Source organism: Rhinolophus sinicus, linkage group LG10 (assembly GCF_036562045.2).
Source record: "Rhinolophus sinicus isolate RSC01 linkage group LG10, ASM3656204v1, whole genome shotgun sequence".
Classification (NCBI taxonomy): Eukaryota; Metazoa; Chordata; class Mammalia; order Chiroptera; family Rhinolophidae; genus Rhinolophus; species Rhinolophus sinicus.
The window spans coordinates 66188135-66212141 of NC_133759.1; the positions used below are offsets into that span (position 1 = coordinate 66188135).

Here is a 24007-nt window from a genome sequence, read left to right on the forward strand (position 1 = left end):
ATAAGTGTTAAATTCAATGGTTCATTTCTGATGGGGAAACAGAGGCATGCAATCAGGAAGGGATACACAGGGCTCTAACTGTGCTGGCAATGTTTTATTTTTTAATCTGGGTGATAGGTATCTAGGGATTTGTTACATTAGTTAACACAGTCAAAAAGATATAAAGAATATTTATAATAACTTCTTTCTGAAGTCAACCCAAATTACTTATTTAGTAAACATTTTCAGTAGACACAAGAACTTCTGACCTAACAGGAGCTTGCTTGGCCCATGCTCACAATATGGCACCCCTCCATCTTCTCAGCAACCTGGCAGAAATTCTTCTAAGTATCTTCCCTCAACAGTAGCAGCAATTAAGAAACCAAGTTCCCGTCCTCGGGAAGCATGTTCAATCCAAATGGACAGTCTGAGTGACTTTTACATTCATTCATTGACTTAGACAGGCAAGCCCAAAACAGACTGACCACAATCTAGCTCTCAGCCAAACAACTTAAGTCCATTGGTTATACTTTCCACTTTAGACAAAAACTGACTCTATTCTTTTTTTTTTAATTAAAGTTTATTGGGGTGACAGTGATTAGTAAAGTTATATAGGTTTCAAGTGTACAATTCTGTAGTACATCATCTATTTATCACATTGTGTGTTCAACACCCAGAGAAACTGACTCTATTCTTACTACCTCAGAGATGATCAGGGTATGTGATTATGGAGAGAGATTACAGAGAATCATAATTCAGCAGGAAAGTGTCTCAGATTTTTGAAGGAAATATTTCATCAGCATTATTTGCTCCTAAGTAAATCCCAATTTTGTTCCCTTTAAGGAATCTTGACAGCATTTTATATTTTTTCAAAGGCAGAGGTCTTTCTAGCATCTTATAGATGTTTTCAAAGTGTTTACACAATGTATCATCTCCTTAAATCTCCTAAATGGCTTTATAAAGTAGGCGAGCAATCTCTACTTTACAAAGAGGAGATGAAACTTGTTTGTGGTCAAATAATTGGCCTGGGATCCCAAATCTAAACAGAAGTAGAAGTGGGACTACAACACAAGCCATCTGCCTTTACTTGGTAGACTCACATGTCTTACTATAACAAACCACATTCTAAATAGAATTAACATCGTCTGCTCAGACAGGGATGAAGTAAAAACAAAACAAAAAACAGTTCATTACTGTTTCTTTCATTTAAAAATAATTAAGAACTCAAGTTAGTGGTTCACCAACACTTTCATCACATAACATTCTAGAGATACATTTTTTATAATACAACATAAGTACAAAATAATTCAAAATCTCTCCTCTCCATTTCATTCATTTCAATCTCCCTACATACCCTAAAATGAAGTAGACATTCCTGCACTGTTCAAGGAAGGAGAGAAAGTGATATCATTCCTTTTTAGCCTAACTGACATATAATAGGGTTTTAACAAGAGATTACATTCAACCTCCATTAAGAGTAAATAGATAAATGTGCCTACTGTATACCAAAAACTAAACAATTTGACCAAACAATGCAAAGTCATTCTCACCAGGAACATTCTGTCTCATTTATCTATAAAACAGAAGAAGCATCAGGCCATGAGTACACAATTTTCATTTTTCAGAAATATAAAACAAAGCTTTCCAGGAAGTATGAGAGGGGGTTCCATTTTGTATTTTAGAAACCTAATGTCTAGAATACTGAATAGAGAAAAAACAAAGTGGAGAAAAAAGAAAGTAACAGAACGTCTTCCATCAGTAAGCACAGGAACACTGGACAGAGCAGCATTGATGGGAGCAAACACCCATGCAATGGGTGCGTACAAGGAGCTGTTCTTTGTGCTCTATGTCATCTCTATACAGTGCACAAAAAAACTCCCAGTATGAGCAGAACTGAAATGAAAATATCCACGTGGTGAAATCCTACAGTGCCCAGGTCTTTTAGGAAGACAATATACCTGCAACCGCTGAAACACTCCTGATCGTAAGTCTCCAAATCCATAGTGACACTGCAGCTTCAGAGCACTTTCAGATACCTCTTCATAGGGGAACTGCTCAATTTCCCAATCAAACTCTTCATCGTCATCTTCTCCTCCTTCCTCAGAAACTGAAGAAGTACCTAAGTTGTTAAATATTAATTTTTTAAAGTACTGGAATTCCCAAGTACAATTTGGGCAAGAAAACGTACAGAAAAAAATCCCTGCCTATGTTGCATCAAAAGACAGGAACAACAATATGCATAGCCCCAGAATTCTTGATAGCCCCAAAAATAGAATCAACCAACAGGTCCATCAACAAAAGGATGTATAAATAATAAATGCAATGAAAGTAATATGTGAATAGCCATATATGAATAAATCTCATGTTACATGAAAGAAGCCAGGAGGAGAGAGGGAGAACGAGGAGAAGATACTGGATGGAATTCCAGGATGTTAGAAATGTTCCATTTCTTGACTTAAGTGGTGTACGCTTCATGTAATTCATTGAATTGTACACTTCTAATCTTAGCTCAAGTAGTCAATATTTTCCCAAAGATAGAGATGCTGTTTCAATTGGTCCCAAAATGTGACCGACCTACTGGTTCAACAGAGTTCTTTATATCTTTAAATTATATGTAAACAAATTATCTATTTTCACGTTTTCACATGACCTTCTTATCACCTGAAGTATTCTCTCCAATTTCCTATTTGCTATATCCCTTTACCCTTAGCAACATATAGCATTCTTAATATTCTGTTTTTCTTTATTTTCTCGCAACTGCAATAAACATACCTATTTCTTCCACAAGTGGTTTTGCAGTCCTGGATTTTCTTGGTGCCAGAAGAGCAGTTAACATGTTCAGCCCCTCAAAATGCTGGCCAGGAGTTTCTTTGGGTAACTGAATGGTAAAGAGTCCTTAAAGATAAATTTGTTTCATGCTTAGCAAGATTAAAATATTAAAGACTTCACAAATGTATTAAAGAAATAGCTATCTTGTTAAAATATAATTCTATTTTATAGAGCTCCAAAATTATACCCTTATTGTAAACTTAGTGAATAAAAATCAAAAGAGAAAAAGATTCCAACAAGGTTTTTCAGAACCACTGATTCAGTTGTCACCTCTATAAGAAATTAATCTGTTCAAGCTACAGAATGCTTTAGTCTTATGCAGGATCACCTTAACTATTGATAATATTAGTCAAAACGTCTAAACGTCAAAACGTCTAAAACTCAATGGTTGAGAAGGTAATAGAATTAACCAGTAGCTACTTATAAATTTTATTTCTGGACTAGAGGGACAAAAAGTCAGAATATCTTATCCAATGAAGAACAGCAGCAGTTTCAAAAATATACAAATCTTAAATAAAGCAATTATGGCTTTAATAAAGTTCTTTGATATCTCAAGAGATACATCCCTAAAGTCTGCCTAAGGCAGACACAAATTCTATCTCTGTGCTTAGTTTCTTTCCTTAAGTGGGTTTACCAACTTCATCTAGGCTCCCTTATGAACTTATATTATTTACTACTCTTACATTTTAAAACATTTTACCTCTTTCAGTGTACTGAACCTTATCCTAATATATCAAATACAACTCAACACAAGTATTTTCACATACACAAGCTTTCTAACCCCCTGTGTACTTTTAAAATTTAATAGCTTTGTTGTAATATGAAACTTATCTGAAATTAAAAGTAGATTTACTACCCAAGAAGGCAGTTTCATTATATTTTATTATCACATTAATCATACTTCATTATTGGTTAGAACTTTGCCATTTAACTCTTTCATCCCATCTATCCTCCCTTACCCTGGTTCACTGAGGTCAAGAAATATTCACTGAATAACAAGAGTACACAATGTATTCTTATTCCATATCCAGTAACAGGAAAACCCAGAGGTTTCTATAAAGGGAAAATAAATGGTTTCATGCCTAGCTGAAATGAAGGACTTAATCAATCATGAGAAGAAAAATCAATCAGCCTTTAAATGCCACCTATGGACAGCTTCTCTCACACATACATGTTATTAAATTTAAGATTGAAATTGTACAAGAAAAATTTGATTCACAGCTAAAATCACCCACACCTTTGATCACCTCACACATTCTTTTACTTTTAAACACTTAATAAATGTAGAGGAAGTAGGAAATAAAACTACTAGAAAATAGAACCAGAGTATTTAATTTAACTTTACTTGGAAGAATATTGTGAAATACTTTAAAAGACTGAAGAAATTGTCATTGTTAAGAAATCCATAAATAACAACACTGAGCACTGTGAAACAATAGAGTGACAGGGTCAGATTGCACTTGCAATACACCTAAAAGGTCCTCGCAGTATCTTGAAAGATTTTTATGTAGTTGCTCTAACATGAAGAATCCAAAGGACAAAACTAACAAAAATTTCAAAATAAGTACCTTTATCTGCATCATAGGACCCTTGCTCACTTCCATTTTCTATAATTCTTCCAGGAAGGGTTAATCTGCAGATTTAATATAAAGTTTCATGAAGTTCTGAAATTACAAAGTATAATAAGTGACCATCAATGACAGTATACATTTATCTACTGAATCTATTGATCATTTTACGAGGAAATCCTTCAGCATTTTTTAACATTTTACAAACTAAATAACTTACATTTCTTCCCAAGTTGAGAAAAAAGAAATCAGAGATCACTCCTCTCTCTGTTTGAATACCCCCTAGTAACCAATAGATACTTAAAATTTCTTTTCAGCTACAGTAAGTATTAGTTATCACTATTGTTACAGTACTTCCTCCTCCTAGTGAATATAGCTGATGCCTGACACAGCAGGGGCTCAATAAAAGTACACTAATTGGTTTCCAAAAAAACACCCAAAAACAAACAAACCAAACAATGGGAAACAATAAAACCAATTGCTTGTATTAAACAAATTATTACTTTTAAAAAAAAAAGCAGAAAGCAAAAGTGTTATTTTCAGATCTACTATATGGGGATTTCCCCTTTTTTCATACTAAAAGAAATGAACTGATTTTCCTGTTTCTAGTTTTATCCCTGTTCAGTCAGTCTTCCACTGAAGCCCAAAATAATTTTTCTAAAACAGAAGTCTGACTGTCACTTTTTTATTTGAAAAAGTTTCTGTGGCTCTCTAACACTGTCTTAAATCATTTAAACTCACCAGTACAGTATATCAAGCCAACACCATTCCATTCCAAACTTAAACTCTGAGCCTCCTTTCCTCCCACACCTCCCTCTCCCTTGCTTCCTACTCTAACAGGAATAATAATAATTAATAATAATAATAATAATAATAATGACAACAACAATAACCTGGCAGACCCCCAAAGGCCCAGGGCTTCATAACCTAGTTACCTTTGACCCCAATGTTTCCTGGAGCTATAATGCACTTGCTGAACCAAGATCCCTTCTAAACCCAATATAAGGAGTTAGTTTACGGATAAATTAGTTATAATAGTTACAAATACTAACTTTACTATCAGAATCTGAACTAAATCCCAGCTCTGCCATTTACTAGCTCTGTAATGTCCTTTATACAAGTTAATTAACTTCAATTCCAATGCTTATAAACCTCATCTGTAAAAAGGGAAAAGTTAAAGAATGTATCCCAGGGTTACATGAGAAGGAAATGATAATTCAAACAGCTTGGTGGCTGGTACAGTATTCAAAAGATGTAAGCTATTAGAGGTCCAAGATGGAAGATTAGGTAAACATTATGCCTACTGCCTCCCAGGATCACATCAAAAGTACAAATAAATTATTGAACTATCAACCTTAAGAATCATCTGAAGATCAGCTAGACAAAACCCCTATAACTAAGGATATAAAGAGGCCACATCGAAAATGGTAGGAGGGGAGGAGATGCAAAACAGACTGACCCCAAACCGATAGACAGTGGTTGAACACCAGGAGGGACACCTCAGTGGTGGGGGGGCCCCCTGAAGAAGGAAGGGTCCCAGCCCCACATCAGGCTCCCCAGCCCTGCGGTCCTATGCCAGGAAGAGGAGTTCCCACAGCATCTGGCAGTGAAAATCAGTGAGGACTCTTGTCTGTCCATCTGGGTGAGACGGAAGGTGGCTGGAAACCCAGACACCCTCTTAAAACTATGCACACAGACACACTCACTTGCAAACACTCACCTGGTCTCTGGTGGAGGGGTAGCAACTCGAGAGGCACCAGAAACATATGGGAAAAGACTGAGATGTGTGGATTCATGGTGAGGGCAGGAGGGATAGGAGCCATTATCCCCAGGCGGAGCCTGCCTCATGTGTAGCCTACAGGAGGGTGCCATCTTTTCTATGTTGAACCCTCCACCAAAGGGTCAAACCTGGGACCACACTGGTCTGGTGAAATCTGCATGTGTGCACTGCCTTGGTGATGCCCTGGGTCCCTGCCCATCATGGCTGGTGTTGCACTGCCTGGGGCACTCTCAGCTCCTGGCCACCCGCCCTCCCCCACAAGCCACAGAAGCCTTTTACAGCAGCAGACAGTCCGCAGGGGCCCAGGAACTGTTGGTGGTGGGCAGTGACCCAGACCCTGTGCCGCAGCCTTTCTTGGGCAGCTCTCGGGGATCTGTGGGCCCGAAGCAAGCAGTGGCTGGCTGCGGTGTTCTCAGGGTGATTCACAGAATGGTCACAAGCCAGAAACTGCCCTGACATGATCGGTGGCTGGCTGCAGTGTTCTTGGGTGCTTTGTGAAGTGGTCACAGGCCAGCCACTGGCACAAGACCTGAATCTGCATTAACTGTAAAAACCACCAGCCACACCTTGTGACTCCCTGAGACCCTGCCCCACCCAGCTAGTGCTGCATCGTCAAAGGCATTCACAACGTCAGGTCAATCAACCCGGCCTACCCACCAAAGGAGGCTCTTTCAACAGCTGGGCCTATAGGCAGCTGACAGGTGGCAATAATCCTAGGGAGCCCTGGGCCTTTTGCTAAAGTGCCCCAGGTCCAATACTGGTGGCAGCCAGCCTGAGTTCACAGAGAGGCTAGCCTCACAGATACCTCTAGGTCCAGCACAGGCAGCAACCAAACGCATATAGCTTTGTGGCTCCTACCAGGTAGCCTCGGGACAGTCACAGGCCAGGCTGAAATTGGACTGCATGGGAGACGATCCTAAGAGGCACCAGAAACAACACACCCAGAAGCTGGCTTCAAACCAGAGCACTACCTGATTAGCCCCACAAGTGACACACCCAAAGGGGGGTCTCAACAGGCACAGAAGCCTGCAAATATGAATACCGCACTGAGGGGTCAGCCCCCACACATCAGATCATATGCTGTCGGCATAGCCAGTCCTCACAATCAGTCATCCTGGGAGGCAATCCCACCCACTCAAGTGCCAAAGCAATCAAGGCTCAACAACAACACACAAAACATTCAAGAGACACTCCTGGAACACACACAGGAGATCAGGAAGACTGCACTGATGGACCACATAAGACACTTATCACATGAGACCACCCAGCAAAGACTGAGAGACACAGGAGATCTACCTAATACATAGAAGCAAACACAGAGGCAGTGAGAATGAGGAAACAAACAAACATGTCCCAAATAAAAGAACAAAATAAATCCCCAGAAATGGAACTAAATGAAATGGAGACAATCAACCTACCAGAGACAGGGTATAAAACACTGGCTACAAGAATGCTTAAGGAATTTAGTGGGAATTTCAACAAAGAAATGGCCAACATACAGAAGGACATAGAAACCATAAAAAAGAAACAGTCAGAAATGAAGACTACAATAACTGAAATGCAGAATACACTAGAAGGAATCAACAGCAGATTAGATGAAGAAGAGGATCAAATAGCGATTTAGAAGATAAGGTAGTAGAATACACCCAATCAGAACAACAAAACGAAAAAAGAATTAAAAACAACGAAGATAGTTTAAGGGACCTTTGAAACAACATCAAACATAGCAACATTCGCATCATAGGAGTACCAGAAGGAGAAGAGATGGAGCAAGAGATCAAGAACCTATTTGAAGAAATAATGACTGAAAACTTCCCCAACCTGGTGAAGGAAATAGACATACAAGCCCAGAAAGTACAGCGAGTCCCAAACAAGATGAAACTCAGCAGGCCCACACCAAGACACATAATTATTAAAATGCCAAAGGTTAAAGACGAACAGAAAATCCTAAGAGCAGCAAAAGACAGACAACTCATTACTTACAAGGGAGCTCCCATAAGACTATCAGCTGATTTCTTAAAAAGACACTGCAGGCAGAAAGATATTCAAAGTAATGAAAAACGAAGGCCTACAACCAAAACTACTCTACCCAGCAAGGCTATCATTTGAAATTGAAGGAGAGCTAAAGAGCTTCCCAGACAAGAAAAAGCAAAAGGATTAATTACCACCAAGCCAGTATTACAAGAAATGTTAAAAGGACCCCTTGAAGGAAAATACAGGAGAAAACTACCAAACGAAGATCAAAAATACGAGTAATAAAATGTCAATAACTATATACAAATTGATAATGACTTTATTTTTTTTTATTTTTTATTTTTTTTATTTTATTGGGAAATATTGGGGAACAGTGTGTTTCTCCAGGGCCCATCAGCTCCAAGCAGTTGTTCTTCAATCTAGTTGCATAGAGAGCAGCTCACTGGCTCATGTGGAAATCGAATCGGCAACCCTGTTGTTAGAGCTCATGCTCTAACCAACTGAGCCATCCGGCCGCTCGATAATCACTTTAAATGTAAATGATTTAAATGCTCCAGTCAAAAGATATAGGGTAGTTGAATGGATAAGAAAACAAGGACCGAAGTGAAGTCATAGGAATGGCTGCAGCGAGGTAGACTTCTTGAGTTCTCCTCCAGAACTTACCACAAATTGAAAATCTATAACCCATTGAAGGACTCTCTGCTCATCACACAGAACAGCTAAGAGACTCGTATGATGAGGATTACTTGTAGAATGGCAAACTGGGCAAGCAGGGGAGAGGAAAGGGAGCAGAGTGGAGACAAGACCCGCATCTGCGGCTGTGGAGATGAGGCCCTGCCGGCATCCTCGGCTGGGGAGATGCAGGGGTTCCCAGGACGGAACAGAGACCACAAAAGCCAGGAGGCGGGCTCTTTCCCTGTATCCCACAGCTGATCTCTCCTACCAGAAGGGCAGCATATCCAGCATTTGAGGCAATAACCTCAGCTGAGACCTACAGCTGGGCCCTAGGTCGGACAACTCCATACCTGGCCCCTGCCCCCACTCTCGAATACTACCCCCGCCCTCCCAGAGAATCAAGCTGGCCCCTGACCTAAGGAGTAGTGTCAGATTACAGAGGAGCCATAGCACTCGGGATTTGGGAAGACCCGGTGTGCAGCTCTGACCCAGGGAAGAGGCTGGGAAGAGTGTGACACAGCTAGGCTGGGAGAGTGAAGACTCCTTCATCCCGAGCCCCTACTCATTCAGGCCTACCTAGGGAAGGGCAATTACAACTGTGGAGATACTCCCACGGATCAGCAGTAGGCGGCAGACACACCTCTGGGCTTTCAGCACCTCAGAAATCTCCTGCCCTCCACACACACACACACACACACACACACACACACGGAAGAAGAGCCCTAAGACTCAGGGGAATTGGACACCGGGTTGGTGGTGCTACTCTCAGTGTGCATATGTGCAGGCAAGAGCAGAAACTGCACTGACTTTGTAGAAACTACGATCCAGACCCCTCAGCCCCACGCATCTAAATCTGCAGTCCCAACGTCACTCTGGGCACCAGGTGAGGGGCTCTGCCTGCACAATATACAGAGGACTCTTTGGTACAGCAGAGGACAACCTGGAGATACTTGGTGGGCTTAAGCCAAGACTGGCGCTGCTTTTTTTCTTTTGTTTTGTTTTTATATCTTTGATATTTTTGCTTGTGTTGAATGTGGGTTACCGGTTGTTTTTATATGTGAATATATTTGGTTTTTTCTTTATTGTTATTGTTGTGCTTGTGCTTGGACATTTGCTTTGTTCTGAAATTGTCCTACACCAGGGACCAGCTCAAGAGGCACAAGATTCAACACACTCAGAGGTCAACTCCAGACCAAACCAGAGTACTACCGGGTTTGACCTACAAGTGACACACCCAGAGGGAATTCTCTACAGGCACAAGAGCCCATAGGGGCCAAACCTCATTTGAGCTGTCACCCCTCACGCAGCAGAACATCCACTGTGGTCAGAGCCAAGTCTCACAACCAATCAGCCTAGGAGTTAACCCCACCTACTCACAAGCGAAAAGCAATTAAAGATTTTCTTTAACAGGACAATATACACAACACAAGAGTCACCTTTGGAGCACACGCAGAGGAGAAGAATGAAGTGGTGCAAGTCACATATAAAGGACACATACTACATAAGATAACCCAGCAAAAAACTAAGAAGTCTAGGGGATCTACTTAATACATCGAAGCAAACACAGAGAGACCGCCACAATGGGGAAAAAAGAAACATGTCCCAAATAAAAGGAAAGAAGAAACCTCTAGATTTGGAACCAAATGAAATAAAGGTAACCAACCTATCAGAGACAGAGTTCAGAACACTGATGATAAGAATGTTTAAGGAGCTTAGAGACGACATAAAGAAGGATAGAGAAATCATAATGAACAACCTGTTAGAACTAAAGAATACAATAACTGAAATAAAGAACACACTTGAAGGAATTACCAGCAGGTTAGATGAAGCAGAGGATCGAATCAGCGACTTAGAAGACAAGTTAGCAGAGATCACCAAAACAGAAAAACAAAAAGAAAAAATGATTAAAAAAAAACAATGAAGATGGTTTAAGAGACCTCTGGGATAACATCAAGCGCAACATGCACATCAGAGGAATACCAGAAGGTGAAGAGAGGAAGCAAGAATCGAGAACATATTTGAAGTAATAATGTCTGAAAACTTCCCTAACCTGGTGAAGGAAACCGACATACAAACCCAGGAAGTGCAGAGAGTTCCAACCAGGATGAACCCAAACAGGTCCACACCAAGACACATTATAGTTAAACTGGCAAAGGTTAAAGACAAAGAGAGAATCCTAAAAGCAGCAAGAGAAAGACAGCAGGTTACATACAAGGGAACTCCTTTAAAACTATCAAATGACTTTTCTACAGAAACACTGCAGGCCAAGAGGGAGTGGCAGGAAATACTCAAAGTGATGGAAAACAAAGGCCTACAACCTAGATTGCTTTATCCACCAAGGCTGTCATTTAAAATTGAAGGAGAGATAAAGAGCTTACCAGAAAAGAATAAGCTAAAGGAATTTATTACCACCAAGCCAGCATTGCAGGAAATATTAAAACGGCTTCTTGTAAACAGAAAAAAGATGAAAACAATCTAACTACAAATTTAAAAAACAGCAATAACTATGTACCTATCAATAATCACCTTAAATATAAATGGATTAAATGTTCCAATCAAAAGACATAGATTGCTGAGTGGATAAGAAAGCAGGATTCTTGTATATGCTGTATACAAGAGACTCACCTAGAATCAAAAGACGCACACAGGCTGAAAGTGAAGGGTTGGGTTAAGATATGTCATGCAAATAGAAATGAGAAAAAAGCTGGAGTTGCAATACTTATATCTGACAAAATAAAGACTTTAAAATGAAGACTATATTAAAAGACAAAGATGGGCACTATATAATAATAAAGGGACCGATCGGACAAGAGGACATAACCCTAGTAAACATCTATGCAGCCAACATAGGAGCACCTAAATATATAAAACAGATATTGACTGACATAAAGACAGATCAACAGTAACACTATCATAGTAGGGGACTTCAACACACCTCTGACAACAAGGGATAGGTCTTCAAGACAGAAAATCAATATGGAAACAACAGCCTTAAATGATACATTGGACCACCTGGATTTAATTGATATTTTCAGAGCATTTTACCCCAAAGCTGCGAAATACACGTTCTTCTCAAGCGCACATGAAACATTTTCCAAGATAGATCACATGTTAGACCACAAAACACGTATTGATAAATTTAAGAAAATTGAAATAATACCAATTCTCTTCTCTGACCACAGTGCTATGAAATTAGAAATCAACTACAGGAAAAAAAACTGGAAGACACACCAATTCATTACATGTTACCAAATAATGAATGGGTCAACCACGAGATCAAGGAAGAAATCAAAAGATATCTCGAGACAAACGAAAATGAAAACATGATGACCCAAAATCTATGGGATGCAGCGAAAGCAGTCCTAAGAGGGAAATTCATAGCATTACAGGCCTACCTAAAGAAACAAGAAAAATCATTAATCAACAGTTTATCTTCACACTTAAGGGATCTGGAAAAAGAACAGCAAAATAAGCCAAAGGGAGTACAACGAAGGACATAATAAAGATCAGAGCGGAAATAAATGAAATAGAAACCAGAAAAACAATACAAAAGATCAATGAATCCAAGAGTTGGTTTTTAGAGAAGATAAACAAAATTGACAAACCTTTAGCCAGACTCATTAAAAAAAAAGAGAGGACCCAAATTAATAAAATCAGAAATGAAAGAGAAGTGACAACAGATACAGAAATACAAAAACTTTTAAGAAATTACTATTAGCCAACAAATTTGCCAACATGTATACCAACAAATTTGACAATCTGGAAGAAATCGCCAATTTTCTAGAAGCATACAACCTTCCAAGGCTAACTCAAGAAGAAACAGAAAACCTGAATAGACTGATTACCACCAGGGAAGTTGAATCAGTAATCAACAATCTCCCAACAAATAAAATCCCCGGACCAGATGGCTTTACAGGTGAAATTTACAAAACGTTCAAAAAAGAATTATCACCTATTCTCCTCAAGCTCTTCCAAAAAATCCAGGCGGGGAGGCTCCCAAACACTTTTTACAAGGCCACTATCACTCCGATCCCAAAATCAGACAGAGACACTACAAATAAAGAAAACTACAGGCCGATATCTCTAATGAACACAGATGCAAAAATCCTCAACAAAATATCAGCGAACAGAATTTAGCAATATATTAAAAAGATCATACACCATGATCAAGAGGGATTCATTCTTGGTATGCAAAGATAGTTCAACATCCGCAAATCAATTAATGTGATACACCACATTAGCAAAAATGAAAAATAAAAATCATATGATCATATCAATAGATGCAGAAAACACATTTGACAAAATTCAGCAGCATTTATCATAAATACCCTTAAGAAAGTGGAAATAGAGGGATGATATCTCAACGTAATAAAGGCCATAAGCTAACATCACACTCAATGGGGAAAAGTTACAACCATTCCCCTTGAGATCAGGAACAAGGCAAGGTTACCCACTTTCTCCACTTCTATTCAACATAGTGCTGGAGTTCCAGCCACAGCAATCACACAAGAAAAAGAAATAAAAGGCATCCAAATTGGTAAGGAGGAAGTAAAACTGTCATTATATGCAGATGACATGATACTATATAGAGAACCCTAAAGATTCCACCAAAAAACTCTTAGAGCTGATACATGAATTTAGTAAAGTAACAGGATACAAAATTAATATTCAGAAATCAGTTGCATTTGTATATACCAATAATAAAATAACAGAAGGAGAAATTAAGAAAACAATCGCATTTACAATTGCTTTAAAGACTATAAAATACCTGGGAATAAATTTAACCGAAGAAGTAAAAGATCTGTACTCAAAAAATTATAAGACCCTGAAGAGAGTAACGAAAGAAGATACAAATAGATGGAAACATATACCATATTCATGGATAGGAAGAATTAATATAGTTAAAATGCCCGTACTGCCTAAGGCAATACACATATTCAACGCAATTCCTATGAAACTACCAAGGACATTTTTCTCAGAAGTAGAATATATAATCCTAAAATTTATATGGAACCATGAAAGACCCCGGATAGCCTCGACAGTCTTGAGAAATAAGAAAAAACAGTGGGAGGTATAACAATACCTGACACCAAATTATACTACAAGGCTACAGTAAACAAAACAAAACAGCATGGTACTGGCATAAAAACAGACACATAGATCAATGGAACAGAATAGAGAGCCCAGAAATACATCCATGTCTATATGGTCATTTAACCTATGACAATGGAAGCAAAAATTTACAGTGGGGTAAAGACAGTTTGTTCAATAAATGGTGCTGGGAAACCTGGACAGACACATGCAAAAAAATGAAGCTGGACCACCGTCTTACACCATATACAAGAATAAACTCAAAATGGCTTAAAGACTTAAATGTGAGATCTGAAACCATAAAATTCCTAGAAGAAAATATAGGAAGAAGCTTTACAGACATTACCTGGAGTAAGATTTTTACTGATATATCCCCTGGGGCAATGGAAGTAAGGGAAAAAATAAACATGTGGGATTACATCAAACTGAAAAGTTTTTTCATAGCAAAGGAAACCATCAAAAAAACAAAAAGGGATCCTACTGAATGGGAAAGATATTTGCCAATGATGTATCCGATATGGGGTTAATATCCCAAATTTATTAAAAAAACTCACTCAACTCCTAAAAAACCAAACAACCCAATTAAAAAATGGGCAGAGCACATGAAGAGACATTTTTCTAAAAAGGACATACAGATGGAAAACAGACATATGAAAAAACGCTCAACCTCACTAACCATCAGAGAAATGCAAATAAAATCCACAATGAGATACCACCTCACCCCAGTGAAAATGGCCATCATCAATAAATCAACAAACAACAAGTGCTGGCGAGGATGTGGAGAAAAGGGAACCCTTGTACACTGTTGGTGGAATTGCAGTTTGGTGCAGCCACTATGGAAAAATCACTGGGGTGATTACCACCTCACCCCAGTGAAAATGGCCATCATCAATAAATCAACAAACAACAAGTGCTGGCGAGGATGTGGAGAAAAGGGAACCCTTGTACACTGTTGGTGGAATTGCAGTTTGGTGCAGCCACTATGGAAAACAGTATGGAGGTATCTCAAAAACCTGAAAATGGAACTACCTTATGATCCAGCAATTCCACTCCTAGGTATGTATCCGGAGAAATCCAAAACTCTAATTCGAAAACATTTATGCACCCCTATGTTTACTGCAGCACTATACACAATAGCCAAGACATGGAAAAAACTGAAATGCCCATTGGTAGATGACTGGATTAAGAAACTGTGGTACATTTATACAATGGAGTATTACGCAGCCATAAAGAAGAAAGAAATGTTACCATTTGTAACAACATGGATGGACCTAGAGAATATTATGTTAAGTGAAATAAGTCAGACAGAGAAAGACAAATACCATATGATCTCACTTATATGTGGAATCTAAAGAAAAGAATAAATGAATAAACTTATCAGAAACAGTCTCAGAGTCATAGAGGAAAAACAGAGGATTGCTAAATGGGAGTGGGGGAAGGAATAAGGGACAAGGTTAGGGGATTAGAAAGCACAGTCAGTAACCACAAGATTGCCACGGGGTTATGAAAGTCAATTGGGGAATGTAATCAATAATGTTGTAAAGATTTTGTAGGGTATCCGATGGACACTTGTCTCATTAGGGAGACCACTTCAGGGAAGATGTAGTTGCCTGATCACTGCACTGTACACCTGAAGCTGAAGCTGAAGAATAATGAATGTCAACTACAATTTTATATATATATGAATGAAGCGGAGTACAGCTTTAGGAATAGAGACAGTGGAAATGTAATGGCTATGTGCGATGTCAGAGGAATAGTGGATGGGAGGAGGGGGGTTGTCACTGTGTGAGGGATATAAATGATAAATGTCTAACTATTACATGTTTTATGCACCTGAAACTAATAAAAAAAATAGTCAAGAAAGAAAGAAAGAGAAAGAAGGAAAGGAAAGGAAAGGAAAGGAAAGGAAAGGAAAGGAAAGGAAAGGAAAGGAAAGAAAGAAAGAAAGAAAGAAAGAAAACAAGGACCAATGCACATGCTATCTACAAGAGACTCACCTGAGATAGAAAGACAAACACCAACTGAAAGTAAAGGGATACAAAAATATTTTATGCAAATGAAAGGAGAAAAAAGGTGGGGTAGCAATGCTTATATAGGACCGATTAGACTTTAATATTAGACTTATTATAAAGATTATAATAAGAGACAAAGAAGGACATTACATAATAATAAAGAAATCATTTCAACAAGAGAACATCACCCAGTAAATATTTATGCACCCAACATAGGAGCGCCTAAATATATAAAGCAAATATTGACTGACATAAAGGCAGAGATCAACAGTAACACAATCATAGTAGGGGACTTTAACAGCCCATTGACACCAATGGATAAATTTTCCAGACAGAAAATCAACGTGTAAACAGCAGCTTTAAATGGCACACTAGACCCGAAGAATTTAATTGAGATTTTAGAACATTTCACCCCAAAGCAGCAGAATATACATTTCTTTCAAGAACACATAGAACATTTTCCAAGATAGACCATATGTTAGGCCACAAAACAAGTCTCAATAAATTTAAGAAGACTGAAATCATATCAAGTGTCTTCTCTTGCTACAGTGGTATGAAACTAGAAATCAATTACAAGAAAAAAACTGAAAAACACACAAATACATGGCGGCTAAATAACATGCTACTAAATAATGAATGGGTGAACAATGAGATAAAGGAAGAAATTAAAAGATACCTTAAGACAAATGAAAATGAAAACAAAACAACCCAAAAACGATGGGACCCAGCAGAAGCAGTCCTAAGAGGGAAATTCATAGGAATGCACGCCTACCTCAAGAAACAAGAAGAATTTCAAATCAACAGTTTATCTTTACAGCTAAGGGAACTAGAAAAACAACAGGAAAAAAAGTCCAAAGGGAGTACAAGGAAGGAAATAATAAAGATCAAAGCAGAAATAAATGAAATACAGACTAAAAAAACAATACAAATGATCAATGAAACCAAGACGTGGTTTTTTGAAAAGATAAGCAAAATTGACAAAACTATAACCAGACTCATGAAAAGACAGACAGACAGACAGACAGACAGAGAGAGAGAGAGAGAGAGAATCAAATAAATAAAACCAGAAATGAAAGAGAACTAACAGCAGACACCACAAAAATACCAAAAAAAAAAACCTAAGAAAATACTATGAGCAACTATACGCCAACAAATTTGCCAATCTGGAAGAAATGGATAAATTCCTAGAAGTATACAATCTTCCAAGACTGAATCAAGAATCATAAAATCTGAACAGACCAATTACGACCCATGAGACCAAACTGGTAATCAACGAGTTCCCAACAAACAAAAGTCCTGGACCAGATGGCTTCACAGGTGAATTTTACCAACATTCAAAAAAGAATTAACAACTTTTCTCCTCAAACTGTTCCAAAAAATCCAAGAGGAGGGAAGGCTCTCAAGCTCATTTTACAAGGCTACCACTGTCCTGATTCCAAAACCGAAAACATTACAAAAAAAGAAAACTACAGGCCTATATCCCTAATGAAGACACATACAGAAATCCTCAACAAAATATTAGTTAACCGAATTCAGCAATACCATTAAAAAGATGATACACCACAATCAAGTAGGATTTATTCCCGGTATGCAAGGTTGGTTCAATATCCGCAAATCAATTAACTTGATACACCACATAAACAAAATGAAAAATAAAAATCATATGGTCATATCAACAGATGCAGGAAAAGCATTTGACAAAATCCAGCATCCATTTATAATAAAAACTTTCAGCAGAGTGGGAATAGAGGGAACATATCTCAACATAATAAAGGCCATATATGACAAACTCACAGCTAATATCATACTCAGTGGGGAAAAGCCAAAAGCATTCCCCTTAAGTTCAGGAACAAAACAAGGATGCCCACTTTTATCACATTTATTCAACATAGTACTGGAAGTTCTAGCCACAGAAATCAGACAAGAAAAGAAATAAAAGGCATCCAAATGGGAAAGGAAGAAGTAAAATTGTCATTGTTTGCAGATGACATGATACCATATAAAAAGAGCCCCAAAGATGCCACCAAAAAACTATTAGAACTGATAATAAATTCAGTAAAGTATCAGAATACAAAATTAATATTCAGAAATCAGTTGCATTTTTATATACTGATAACAAATTATCAGAAAAAAAATTAAGAAAACAATTCCATATATAATTGCATCAGAAAATAAAATAAAATACTTAGGAATAAACATAATTAAAAAAATAAAATACCTGCATTTAGAAAATTGTAAGACATTGAAGAGAGAAATTAAAGAAGATACAAATAAATGGAAACATATACCATGCTCATGGATAGGAAGAATATAGTTAAAATATCTGTACTACCCAAAGCAATATATAGATTCAATGTAATCCCTATCAAAATACCAATGGCATTTTTCACAGAACTAGAAAAAATAATCCTAAAATTTATATGAAACCATAAAAGACCTGGAATAGCCATGGTAATCCTGAGAAAGAAGAACAAAGCTGGAGGTATCACATTACTGATATGAAATTATACTACAAGGCTATATAGTAAGCTACACAGCATAGTATTGGCATAAAAACAGACACATAGATCAACAGAATAGAGAGCCCAGAAATAAATCCATGCCTATATGGTCATTTAATCTATGACAAAGGAAGCAAGAATTTACACTGGGGTAAAGACAGTCTGTTCAATAAATGGTGCTGGGAAAACTAGACAGATATATGAGAAAAAAAAAAATGAAACTGGACCACCTTCTTATGCCACATACAATAATAAACTCAAAATAGATTAAAGACTTAAATATAAGACCTGAAAACATAAAACTCAAAGAAGAAAATATAGGAAGTAAACTCTCAGACATTACTCTTAGTAATATTTTTACTGATATATCCCCTTGGGAAAGGGAAACAAAAGAGAAAATAAACAAATGGGACTACATCAAACTAAAAAGGTTTTCACAGCAAAAGAAACCATCAGCAAAACAAAAAGACATCCTACTGAATTGGAGATATTTGCCAATGATACATCTGATAAGGGGTCAATATTCAAAATTTATTTTTTAAAAACTTATACAATGCACTCCAAAATAACGAACAATCCAATTAAAAAATGGGCAGAGGACATGAGGAGACATTTCTCCAAAGAGGACATACAAGTGGCCAATAGACATATGAAAACATGTGCAACATCACTAATCATCAGACAAATACAAATAAAAACCACAGTGAGATACCACATCATTCCTGTCAGAATGTCTATCATCAATAAATCAACAGACAAGTGTTAGCAAGGATGTGGAGAAAAGAGAACCCTCATGCACTGTTGGTAGGATTGTAATTTGGTACAGCCACTATGGAAAACAGTATTGAGGGTCCTCAAAAAATTTAACATAGAACTACCTTATAACCTAGCAATTCCATTTCTGGGTATCTATCCAAAAAAATCCAAAACACTAATTTGAAAAAAATACATGTACAGTGGTACCTCTATTTTCGAACGTAATCCATTCCAGAAGACCATTGGAGTTCTGAAACGTTTGAAAACAGCCAACAGCTAGGCCTCAGGATCCTGCACTCAGCGGACGCCATGTGACATGTTCTACTTCCGAAGCGTGTTCGAAAACAGAAGCATTTACTCCCGGGTTTCTGGTGTTCATAAACTGAAATGTTCGTCAACAGGGACATTGGAAAACCGAGGTACTACTGTACTCCTGTGATTACAGCAGCACTATTCACAACAGCCAAGATATGAAAATAACCGAAATGCCCTTCAACAGACGATTGGATAAAGAAATTATGGTACATTTATACAATGGAGTATTACTCTGCCATAAAAAATAATGAAATCTTACCATTTGAAACAACATGGATGGACCTAGAGGATATTATGCTAAGTGAAATAAGTCAGACTGAGAAAGACAAATACCCTATGATCTCACTTATAGGTGGAATCTAAGGAGAATAAATGAACAAACAAAACAGAAATAGACTCATAGATACAGAGAACAAACTGATGGTTGTCAGATGGGAGGGGGGTTAAAGGGCTGGGTAAGAAAGGTAAAGGGATTAGGAAGCACAAATTGGTAGCTACAAAACAGTCACGGGGATGTGGTGTGCAGTAAGGGGAATATAGTCAACAATGTTGTAAAACTGTGTGGTGTCAGCTGGGTGTTGGACTGGACAAGGGGAATCACTTCATAAGTCGTATGGATACCTGGCCACTGCACTGTACACCTGAAACTAATATAAAATAGTATTGAATGTCAACTATAATTAAGTATATATATAATCATGGGATATAAAGTACAGGAACATAGGGAATGTAATAATCCATGGCATTGTAATAGCTATCTACAGTGTCAAATGGGTAGTAGACTTGGGGGGTTTATCACTTTGTGAGGGGTGTAAATGTCTAATCATTATGTTGTTTTGTAGATCTGGAACGAATAACAAAAAAAGAAAAAAGATTTGAGAGAAAAAAAAAACGTAAGCTATTATTAGCTCCCTTCTCCTAGATTCTTTGTAAGTATAAATTCTTACCATGAAATAGTAAAATCATATTTGTTCACAGATATGCCTCCTCTGCTAGACTCTCAATTCCTCAAGGAGAGGGGTGAGATTTTATTCATCTTTGGTGTGCTGTAGCAAACTGTATTTTCAACAAAGATGGCCCATCTCACATCACTGCTTCAAACGTGGTGGTGGTGGGGGGGGTCAGTGTTCACTCCCTTTCTTCTAGAACTGTTTTAACCAATACGATACGATAGAATTGATTGTGATTTCTGAAGTTAAGTCATAAAAGGTGATATGGATTCTCCCTTGCTGGCTGGAATACTCACTCTAGAAACTTTTAGCTATCCTGTTTATTCTCCAACTCCCTGAAGGAATCACAATTTAGACCATGCGAAGAGACCACACAGGGAGGTCCTAAGACTACAGGAAGAGAGATACCCTCCCCAACTTCACCACGCCAGTCCTCAGCTGCTTAGGCCCTTCTTGTTCCAGATCCAGCCATCATGTGATCACAAATGAATTAAAGACCTCAATTCAGAAGAGCCCAGCCAAGTCCTTATCAAATTCCTGACACACAAAAACCAGGGAGTTAATTAAATGATTATTGTTTTAGACCATTAAGTTTGCTCGGTTATCCAGCAACAATAACTGGAACAGCAGGCCCTTAATAATACCTACTATGTATTGAATACATGGTTAATTACCAGACATGGTAATAAGAACTATGTATGCATTATCTCAATCCTCACATCAACTTTTTAAGATCATTAATAGCAGTCCCATTTTACAAATGAGAAAATTGACACGGAATAATTTGCCCAAAATCACAGAACACCAAATGTGCTGAGCCTCAGGTGTACCCAATTCCCACGCCTCTGAATGGATGAATTTGTGTAAAGAGTACTCTAAATTGTTTCACACATTACCTCTTATTTTGTCTTTATCAAAACTCTGACTTAAGCAAAGTGATTTTTACTCTGAAATTTTTATTTTATTGTATTTATTTTATTTTACAAACCTATCTTACTTAACAACTTTTCTCTGAGCCTCTGATCCCTCATCTATAACATGGGTAAATGACAGAACCTACTTTGTAGGACTGCCCTAACACCAAATGAGATGATCCACGTAAAGCACTAACCTGGAGTAAAAATCCAATAAATCTTTGCTATACCATCATCAGCATCTTCTCATTCTTCATATCTTGGCTTAAATATCACCTCTTCAGAAAGGCTTTCCCTGGCTACTTTACATAAACATTGGATCCCTTTTGTTCTCTATCACTGCACTTTATTTCCCTTCAGAGCACTTACTATGATTTGTAGTTATATGTTTACTTGTTTGCTTATTATTTTTCTCTCCCCACTAGAATGTAAACCACCTGAGGCACCACTACATCTCCAATACTGAAAACAGAGCCTGGTATATACCATAGACTTGATACATAAATAAAGATATAAATAAGGACAGAAATAGATAAGTGCAGCATACTCAAGTAGGTGGATTAAGTTTGGGCCTAGTGGGTATCTGAGAAAAACTGGTTCAGGCCCAGTGAAGGAACAGCTTGATTCTAGAGGAAGGTTTGTATCAGGAAAGTACTAGGGCAGGAAAAGTAGGGTGGAGCTATCTTTGAAAGAATGATCAGGAAAATGGATGTTACCTCCTAGGAAAGGGGACTATTGACAATGTTTAAGAAGAATAATCTGGCAGTGTCCTCTGTAACATGGGGCTAATAATAATAATGCCTATCTCCGAGGTCCACTGTCAAGATTAAATGAGATAATGAACATAAAGCATTTAACGCACTGCTTGCCCCTCCTCTCACATGGAATGTGAATCGTGGTAGCTGTTACTACTGTTACACTATGGTTCTGCAGGGAGAAAAATGCAAACAACAAATGCTGAAGGCTCCTAGCCGAGACTTGGGGGACGACAACCACAGTCAAGGGGCAAAACCAGAGAAGCAGCAGATAATGAGGAAGTAGGAGAACGAAGCTACTTGGGTGTCATGGGGGCCACGGAAGGCGAGAATTTCAGGAAGAAGGGAGAGGTCAGTCAAGAGGTGGATAAACAGAACGTGGACTAAGAACAGTCAAATGCAATGGTCAGTTGGGAAGTCAGCGCGCGCTGTCCTGGGGCAAGGAGGACTAACGCAGAGCGAAATAAAAGAACAGGAAAAGGAAGGGACGGGAACCTGGGCGACAGGACGGAAACTGGGAAAGTGACAGAGGCCCAAACGCCACTTTTTAAAGTGGCTCCGAAATCTCTCTAATGTGGAGATTTAATAAGTTTTAAGATGAGCTTCGGCAGCATCTAGAACGCACATCTACAAGAGTTCACTGCCTCAGGCACCTAAAGAAGCTGCGGGGGTCTCGGAAAAAGGCAGTGGTGAAATCGAGAAGCGCTCCCTCGTTCTTTCATCCTCTCTGGATAAGTAGTTGTCGAACGAGTGAATGAATGAATGAAGCCCCAAAACACCCTTCCCGTGGCCAGATACGCAGGACTCACCTGAGAAAATACGGCTTGGCATAGAACTTGAAGTCGACCCCCTTGAAGTAGACGTCAAACTCCGAGACCCGGGCGTAGGGCACGCGGATAGCAATAGTCAGGAAGTCGGGGTCCTGGCTGAGGTCGAACGCCGGGGTCAGCATTGCCGCGCCGGACTCCGGTACCCAAGTCAGTCACTGTCTCTGCGGCCACGATCTCACCACTCAAATTCTCCAAAAAATACCCACGCGCAGACACTCGTTCGGTGAGTCACAGCGCTTCCGGCTCAAGGCGGAAGTGCTCGTGCGTGAGCGAGGAAGTCCCGCCTCTCGCCCATCTCCGTGGAGACGGGACGCTGTTGGTGGAGAGATGGAGAAAGGGAGTGGCGAGTGGAGCTTTGTGCATAGGTATTGAACCCAGAGCGTAACTTGGAAGAACATGGACAAGAGTCCACCTTAGACCCACCAAGCCTCTTTAGAGGTTCTTAGAGATGATTTTAACAGCACTGGCTTTGCAGGTAGGCAGACCTACTTTTGAATTCCTTCTTGGCCACTTCCCAGCTGTTAAGACCATTGGAAAGTTACAAAAGTTCTCTGTGCTTCACATACCTCTTCTATAAAATGAGAATAATACTAGGATCTAGCCCCATAGAGATACTGTGAGGATAACATGAAAATATGTAAAGCTCTAACAACGTACCTGTCAAGTTGTCGATGCTCGATGTGTTGGATCAGTCACCACAGCAGCATCCTCCTTACTGTGGTTTTCCTTCGATCACACCTGTTTGGTCAACAATCCCCTTTTCATTCTGTTCCTCACCGCCTTTCTATGCCAATCTCTCTCCCCTCCTTCTCTTCTTCCTCTCCCCCTCCGTATCTCCCTCTTTCCCTCTCTCTTTCCTAATTCCTTATTTGAATAGAGTTTTCTTGTTTACAGATCGTTATACACCTTATCTCTTTCAACATTAGGAACTCCAAAGAACGACTCAAAAGGTTAAGCAATATGTCTTATAATAATCATGCACTTTTACAATGATCAGACCCAGAACGTCTGACTCTTAAACCATGTTGGAGTTAGCCTGTATTGGCAAATTGCTGTCTTTCTGTACTTTTCCTTTTCT

General features: G+C 38.7%; 1 protein-coding gene across 1 annotated transcript in view; it reads right to left on the minus strand.

The window, feature by feature from the left end:
* Nucleotides 1-23167, minus strand: part of SHQ1 (SHQ1, H/ACA ribonucleoprotein assembly factor) — a 167152-nt gene extending 143985 nt beyond the window's left edge. The window contains exons 1-4 of the mRNA XM_019717052.2: nucleotides 22909-23167; nucleotides 4377-4441; nucleotides 2752-2874; nucleotides 1938-2098 (exon numbers count right to left, since the gene is read on the minus strand). Of these exons, the coding sequence (XP_019572611.2) occupies nucleotides 1938-2098; nucleotides 2752-2874; nucleotides 4377-4441; nucleotides 22909-23051 (492 nt within the window). The 5' untranslated portion in view covers nucleotides 23052-23167. The remainder of the gene's footprint in view (nucleotides 1-1937; nucleotides 2099-2751; nucleotides 2875-4376; nucleotides 4442-22908) is intronic.
* Nucleotides 23168-24007: the final 840 nt, after the last annotated feature.